The sequence below is a fragment of the Marmota marmota genome, unplaced genomic scaffold (genome assembly GCF_001458135.2).
Source record: "Marmota marmota marmota unplaced genomic scaffold, marMar, whole genome shotgun sequence".
Classification (NCBI taxonomy): domain Eukaryota; kingdom Metazoa; phylum Chordata; class Mammalia; order Rodentia; family Sciuridae; genus Marmota; species Marmota marmota.
In genome coordinates this window covers 30,636,202-30,644,335 of record NW_025999949.1, presented here as the reverse complement: position 1 = coordinate 30,644,335, position 8,134 = coordinate 30,636,202, and the positions used below count along the sequence as shown (strand labels likewise).

The following is an 8,134-nucleotide window of genomic DNA, read 5'->3' as shown; positions in this document are numbered from 1 at the left end:
ATGTTCATCACCAGCTCTGCAGTGTGCTCACAATGCCTGCCGCCTAGAGCAGAATGGTCCCCTCCCTCCCTGCAGAGCATGGGAGCTCTTTAGCCACCTCCTACTACCCCACCTCCTACTAACCCCCACCTCCTACTAACCCCCACCTCCTACAACTCTGCCTCCTACTAACCCCCAGCTATAGTGTGTGTTTGCTTGTTTGGTTTTTGATTCATGCCATCAACTGGCTTATGCTTTGGTGAGCTCTAATTCTCAGGTACTTTTTATGGGACCATATCTGTTCCTGGCATATCTCCCACATATTGAATTGTATCCCATGGCAAATTCTATTATACAGTGAAGCATCATTTTAAGGGCAAAAATTGTATAAGATGTTGTTTCTACCTTTTTATAACAACCAGCATATTCTGCTTTAGTTATTTATGCATGTGTATCACCCAATATGCAGACTACAAAAAAGACTTCTATGACTCAGACAGTTTGTAGACCTTTGGAAATGTTTTTGTTATAGCCACTAAAAATAAAAATAAAATAAAATAAAGCCCACACTGCTGTGGGCATGATGCCACCAAGCCTGTCAGAACGTGAGCCCCAACAGCAGCTGTGGAGACCTCCAGCTCCACCTCTGCCTGTGCACCCCCATAGGTGTCCTGTATCCTTCAAGGATGGACATTGGTCCTTGATTTGGCCTTGGAGTGAGGTGTGCAGTTCTGTCTGAGTCACGAACTCAGCTACTCATTTTTCTCTTCCGTTTGATATTAACATATTGATTGTTGATTCTAATTATATGGTTAAGGGCCTTTTCCAGTCAATTTGAAACTTCCCTAACACTGTTTTATGGCTCTAGAGATGATCCAAGTGCCTGGACTCTAGGACAAGCACTCCAACCTTCAGTTGTAGAACAGAAACTGAGAATGTGGGTTCTTATCATTAAGCTCCTTAGCCAAGTTTTTCTCTGGCCTCATCGTGATGGACTCTCCTTCCCGGAGTCAGTCCATCCTTCTCCAGGCTGCCTTTGCGGTCTAGGTGTTGGATTGCTGAGGCTGCCTCAGCTTCCAGGGAACAGACTGCCACTTTGCCTTTGCCTGCTTCCCTTGACTTTTCCCACTCACCTGGCTTCTTATTGCTCCTGGCTCTGGTTGCACCTCCCTGATAACCCCACATTCCAGCACTTTCCAAACGCGCTCCTTGTGCCTGCCTGTCTTATTGCCTGTCCTGTGCCTACCCATTCACCCCAAATGCACTCTGAAAAAGACTTATGTGGAGTGGCATGCACTCTGAAACAGGGACCCAAGGCAGCTTATTATAGATTCTATGACTTTCATTCTAAGAGAGCTCCCCACCCGTCCTTCCTGTATTTCCTTCTCTCGCAGGGAGCTCAAATAGCATGCTCTCACAGCATTCAAAGAGGACTCTGTGCTCCTCAGATTTAGCAGAGAAGCTTTCCTTGCCCCTCTGGAGGATACCGTGTTCCTCTGTGAAGGTTGCTGCCAGTGGCGATGGACTCGTTCTATGTGTTTGAGTGCTGTTTGAGCTCATCCAGCGCACCCTCCACAGCACTGATGCACACTCAGAGCGTGGTTTAGTCTGCCTGTTCTCTGGCTTGCTCTGCTTTGGTGGCTCACCATTGCCTTCCAAGAGGTGCACCTGGGAGTCTGCCATTGTGTGGGAACTAGAGACATGTTTTGTTTGGCTCCTAATTGCTTTAAGGAATTCTAGATTAGGGTCAGCCTTTGGATAATTAGATTTCTCCCTTTGAACCTTCAGAAGATGTGAGTCAGCATCTGAACCGGGGCCCCTGGGAACAGGAGCCAGGCCTGTGCTCTGTCATTCAAGCCACTTCACAGCTTCTCTCACTCAGCTGTGTGACTGGGCTCCGTGATCATTGGAGGTTCACCCCCTGGCAAGCACCAAAGGAAGATCCTAGATTTCTCTTGGGCAGTCAAGCCTCCAAGACTTGGACTTACTCCCTTTACCAGATTTTTTTTTTTTTTTAATGCCCTCCTTCCTCATGAGTCAGAGCTCTGGAATGCTCCTTGTCTTTCCTTTCTCATCCTGGGGCACCCCCATTTCCTACCACACTGACTCCTTTGACACCACTCTCCTTGGCTCTGGGCTCTGACCGCTATACTCCCAACTGCCCGTCACTAAACTTGACTTTTATGCATAGCTGAGGGATGTTTCTCTAACGCCTTTCTGACTTCGCAGATAGATTCTTCCTTTCTGTACCCTTCTGTTCCATTCAGTGCAGAGCAGACTGCTCTTGACTGCACCTTTTGCATGCGTGTCTCTCCTGTTGGGCCACAGGGGCTGCCAGGGCAGGGTCCGCCTGCATCACCCTTTACACCCACCAGGCTGCATGCAGAGTCATTGGGCAGATAAGCCAGTAAGAGAGTGGCTTCTTTCTCAGACTGTGAGTGTTCAGTGCAGTGTTGTTTGTTATTAAATCTGAAGTCAGCTTCACCTGTCAGTGCATTCCTGTGCCTGCAGGTGTCCTGGGCTGGGTGCAGTGAACTGCATTGCACTGAAGGGATAACAAGCCAAGAGATGGTGCCTTGGGTGACACGGTGGCCTGCATGGCTCTGTGGGCCAAGGAGAGGCAGGGAGGTCCCATCTCCTTTACTGTCGTCACCCCAGGAGTGACTCTGTCACTAATTTGGAAGGCTAGTTTATATATCTTGGCATTTTCTCCCTAGGTAATGAGTCGGATATTGAACTAGAAAAGAAGTATAAAGACGATGATCGAGAAAAGGGCCCGAAAAGACCTCGGGCGCAGAAAACAGAGAAGGTCCAGAAGATCTCAGGAAAGGAGGCGGGACAGCTTTCTGGAGCCAAGAAACCCATCATCAGTGTGGTTCTAACTGCTCACGAAGCCATTCCAGGTGCCCATGATGGGTGGGAATGGCAAAATGGGCTTTCAGCAGGACTGACCTGGAGCAGCCTGGCAGGGTAGTCTTATTGGGAGTTCAGGCTCAAACCAGAACTGTGGTCTTGGGTGGTTCATTTGCCAATGGGGCTGTCATTTAGTCACCCATGAATTTGGGACAATGACAGACTTACTTCCTCCCCAGGACTGTGTGGGTAATGTGTGGAGTAGCAAAGGCTGCTGCCCACAGAGCGTCTGCCTGCCACAGTGTCTCTGGATTGGCCTCTCCAGGAGCACTGGCTTGTGTGCCCCAGAGCCTCCACTGGAGGTCCCCTCCCTTGCTACCAGCACCTGCCTCTTCCTGGGAAGCCAGCCTAGACAGACACTGCTGCTCCCCTGACCCTGGGAACTCTGCTTAACTATTTGTATTTTTAGTGGGTTCTCCAAATATTGTGTATTACTAGAAATTTCCATTTCTAATTCCTTTTTACATGAAATAACTGGTGGATATGCCATGCTATTTTTAAAAGTCTCTTCTAGGATGCGACATTTTAGACAAATAGGGGCTTATAATAGTAGATTTCAAAGCATGATAATATTTTTATTTTTTTCCTATTTATTTGGAATGGTAGCTGTCAAAAAATTTACAAGATCAAGTTTAGGACTTTAAAAACAGCTACTGCCTTTTAAGTATCTATTTTCTTTTGCTTTTTTAAAGTATATTTTCAATGCTAATAGTAACTCACAATTTTAAGTGAAAACTCTGAATAAATATTTCACTGCAGAGTCAGGCAATCAGTACAGAATATACAATGTAAAATTAGGTGCCTAGAACTTTCTGGAAAGTCACTTTGCCCAATTTCACTTCAGAACAGTATTATTCTGTTCTGAATGATTATTCTGTTCTGTTCTATTATTATAGGAGGGTTTTCTATTTCCAGTGGTTGCTAGAGAAAGTTTCCACAATTTTTCTCAAAATTTGGTGGCAATATTTTGAGATTTTGACAGTAAGGTGAAAGTGTAATTAGTTCTCTTTGATATTCCAGAAACAATATCAAACAATATTAGAAACTTTTCTTAACAGCAGTTGACACCTCCCATCCCCCTGACACACAGGTCCATGCACACACACACTTGGTATGTGTATACACGTGTGAGGGTTCACTGCTATAAGAGTGGTCTTTGATCATTTCACATTATAAAATTGCAGAAGCAAAGGTGACCTTAGAGATTTTTCATTCTGAACTTTTCATATCATAATGATGGCATGGAAGGAGAATTCCAGAGATGTTAAGGTAATGTCGTATTTGGGACTGGCCCCAGAGGGTGTAAATTCCTGTTTGTAGTCTCTTTTGTCCTTCCATGCTATCTCCTGCAGCCTGTGCTTAAAGCTCAACATGTGTGGCTCTGAATAAACTTTGCACATAACGTGTATATGATTGTAAGTAGAGATGTCCATCATGAGGACATTTAGATGGATTAGAAAACTTGCCCCTTCTTCCCTCACACACACACACACTTGCACACATGCAAGTTAAATGTGTCAGCTGGAGAACAGCTAGTGTGTTGCACAGGACTCCTGCAGTAAGTAGGTAGCCTTCCAGCAGCACTGCCTCTGCTGGGATGGGTCAGCCTTTTCTAGTGCCTCCCAGTCAGCAGTGTATTGTGCCTCCACCTCAGGTGCTACCAAGATCATTCCAGTGGAGGCGGGGCCTCCGGAAACAGGAGCAGCAAATCCCGATACCACTGCGGCAGATCTGGTGCCTCGGAGAGGGTACCAGGAATACGCCATTCAGCAGACCCCCTATGAGCAACCCATGAAGTCAAGCAGGTAAGTGTACTGATCTGTGTGACCCCAACTGGAGGGTAAGCATAAGTGACCTCCACAGAGCACCAGGAGGGTCAGTATGTTTGTCGTCTGCTGTCTGTTTACAAGCTTATTTGTGAAGGATGTTGCCTTCTTGACGTGAGGAAAGAATTCACCCTCCCTCACAGCTCCTAGTATATACTGCCTCTGAAATGCAAGGCAGAGCAGCTTGCTTTTGGAACTGAGCACCAATTGGCTTAATGAAGGTGGAGCATTTCACTTCAAGCAAATGTGTTTAACCTTTATTAGGAAAGGTATAAACATAGCCTGTCTTCTCTATTCTACGTATGGTAAACAGTTTTCATTCCCCTCTTTCAGAAGTACTACAAGCATGTTGTAAATGGTTCAGACATCCCATATAATGTGAATTCATGTAAACCATAGTTCCCTTTTCCAGATTTAATGACTTGGTAGTTTGGTTCATATGTCCATAATTTTATCATGATATATCAACACACATTGCTTTAATTTTATTATGTTTTTAAACATGAAATACCAACTGTATTATTTTCAACTTCTAAAAGAACATACTGCACCATGAAAACCTTTCATTTTAAAAAATATTAAGAGCTGGAGATATAGCTCAGTGGTGGAGTTCCTGCCTGGCATTTGCAGGGCCCTGGGTTTGATCCCCAGCACTACAAAAATTTGTGTTTGCTATCATGTGGGCCTCTTGTCATTTAAATAGCCAGTATTTGCTATGATGGACAATGTAGTGATTAACATTCTGGACCCTCATCTTCCCATAATTCTAGGCTTCTTGTGGGATAAATTGATAGAAGTGAAATTGATGCATGGTAGGGTATTAATCCTTCAAACATGAACCACCATTAGACACTATGCTCCCAGTGCACGGAGCAGTCAATCTGCCCCTGTGTGAAGGAGTATGTTTCTATGCCCTCCTCCTGGGGGGTTGTCTCAGCTGTGATATGTCCTTGCAGAAGTCCATCAGCAAAGTGACCACCAGAGTTCTGAAAACATTTTCCCACATACAATTAAAGGCAAAGAGATGCTAGTTTCCAGTGTTTCCCTGTTTCTAGAAGAGGCAAAGTAAAAGCTTCTTGGGTAGAACTCAAGCCCAAAGACCGGACAACCCTATGGTGGTTCTAGACTCTTCACCCTGAGTTCAACTTAGCAAGCCATGTGTCTGTTAAATGCTAGGTGCTGGCATGTGACAGAGTCTGACTCAGTCCCCATGCTGTGAACTTTGTGCTCTGTGCAGCTTGACACAGTCATTTACTTTTGATCATCTGTCACCCTGGCCTAAGTTGTCTGGTAGAATCTTAGTTCAGGGTGAGAATAAATGATGAGATGTGAGTGTGATGCCTGACACACATCACACCATTACACTGTCACATCACGTGGTGACTGACACACGTCTCACCATTACACTGTCACATCATGTGGTGAGCTCCATAATTTGTAGCCTCAGTTCACTGTTGTTGTAAATGTGAACAACTGAAGTCTTTGATGGAGTCGTAAGAAGACTCATTCCCTTGACGAATCTGTAATTGAATTAATCTCATGATTGTTCTCTGTCTCAGGGGGATTTGCTTAACCAATTATCGTCACAGTATTTCAAGGTCTGTTAGGAGGGCTTCAGCTGAATGACACCCTAGTAACAGGAGAATGTATTCAAAATTCCATCGATAGATTTAGGCCACATCCTGTTATGTGTGTTGTTAATATTCATTGTGCAAATTATAAAATAGTTAAGAAAGGCAGCTTTTTTTTTTTTTCATGAGGTCTCTGCTCTGTAAAATATAGTTTAAGAAGTTTAGGTTATATCACATTTTTTTCTTTAGGTATGATACAGATTTATATAGAAAATTTTCTGAGTCCAGAAAACTAAGGAAAAAGTAATTTGTCACTACCCAAAGACAGTTCATATTTTTGATGTATTCCCTATGGCCCTTTTCAGTATATTCATTTTATAAAATTGAGTTTGTGTTTTATGTGTGATTTTGTATTTTGTATTTGAAACTTAGTCATGTTACATTTTCATTATAACTCAGATCATTCCCACACATCTTGCTTCTCAGCTATATGCTATGACTTATTAAGGATGTAGGACAGTCTGCTCAGCTCTGGACATGGAAGCCAATGAGATGACTTTAAAATGCTCATCTGATTTGTTGTTACCTTGAAGGGTTCGCCTTGGTGTCAGGAGAACAGGTCTTCTCAGGCTGGCCCTGCCACCTCAGAGTCTCCTTCCCCACCGTCTCCTCCTGAAGGAACGTGAGCTTCGGCCGCCTGCTCCAGCCAGCTGACCGTTTTCACTCTCTGATCTCCCCTGTGGTACCTGTTGCCCTTCCCTGATGCATCCCCGCACCCTGGCTTAGTTAGCTGCTGTTCGTTCTTTGGCTGTCTGCTCAGACGTGCCGTCTGCGGGGAGGCCTTCCCAGTCCCTCAGATCAGGTCATCTGCCTGAACAAGGTGCTGGAAGCATCCTGCATTTTCCTTCCAGCAGGGAAGATCCCTGCTGCTGATGATCCGACTGTGACTGGAAATCAGCAGGGTGAGCTCCTGAGAGCAGGGATGGGTTTGCCTTCATTCCCTTTTGTATCTCTAGTTCCTGTTACCCTTTTCTAAATGAATGAATGAGTGAAAAAAAGAATGTGCAATGAAAGTAGTTCTGTATGTTGATGCCTTCAAGCAGCTTTCTGTTCTTAAAGACTGTGGAAAATGGACAACGAGCAACTTCATCTGAAATGCTTTCTTTCAGAGAGATTCCCAGAGGTGGATCAACTGGGCTAAGGTATATGAACTTTTAAAGTTTCTTTCTAAATGCAGGGTGACATTAGCTCTCTCACTGAATAGGCAACATTGGAGTAAATTAATCCAGTAGAAATTATGTGGACTCTGCATCCCTGTGCATCTGCTCACAGTCATAGTGGTTTGTGATCAGAGTCAAAGGCCAGTTGCCCTGCATCTTCTCTGCCAGGAACAGGGCACATAGGGCTTTGCTAGGTACTTGTCTAATAATACAGAAGCTCAGAAGATTCTCTTAAGACCATTTTGATCTTGCATTAGAGGAGGAAATGCTGTGATTTGTTTATTTAATTAACATTACAGGGATTTTTTTTCTTTACTATTCTTCATACCAATACAATGTATCACCTTCTGGATATCTTTATCATTTGGGAAAGGTCCAAATTACTTTGCTTAAATATGCCCTGGGTCTAGGATGCAGGCATACTAGGAACTTTCAAATTTGAATATTTAAATTACATCATTGAGTTGTACCCACTGGTATTTATGGACTACAGTCCATTTAAATGGTGTTGATTCAGAGATGAGGTATACTGTATTGATCAGACCTGGTTGTGTGGATAGTTTCACAAATGCAGACTTTACAGTTGTAGTAGGTACAGCTGATGCTATCTGATCAATGGCTCTCA

At 44.1% G+C, this 8,134-nt stretch overlaps 1 protein-coding gene across 8 annotated transcripts in view; it reads left to right on the top strand.

Moving 5' to 3' along the window:
• Positions 1 to 8,134, top strand: part of Zfat (zinc finger and AT-hook domain containing) — a 179,049-nt gene that overhangs the window by 58,608 nt on the left and 112,307 nt on the right. For all 8 annotated transcript variants that reach the window (XR_007347257.1, XM_048802174.1, XM_015486509.2 and 5 more), the window contains 2 exons: positions 2,697 to 2,882; positions 4,547 to 4,697. Coding sequence is in view for 7 of the 8 variants with exons in the window: in XM_048802174.1 (XP_048658131.1) it covers positions 2,697 to 2,882; positions 4,547 to 4,697 (337 nt within the window). In the remaining variant the exon portion in view is untranslated. The remainder of the gene's footprint in view (positions 1 to 2,696; positions 2,883 to 4,546; positions 4,698 to 8,134) is intronic.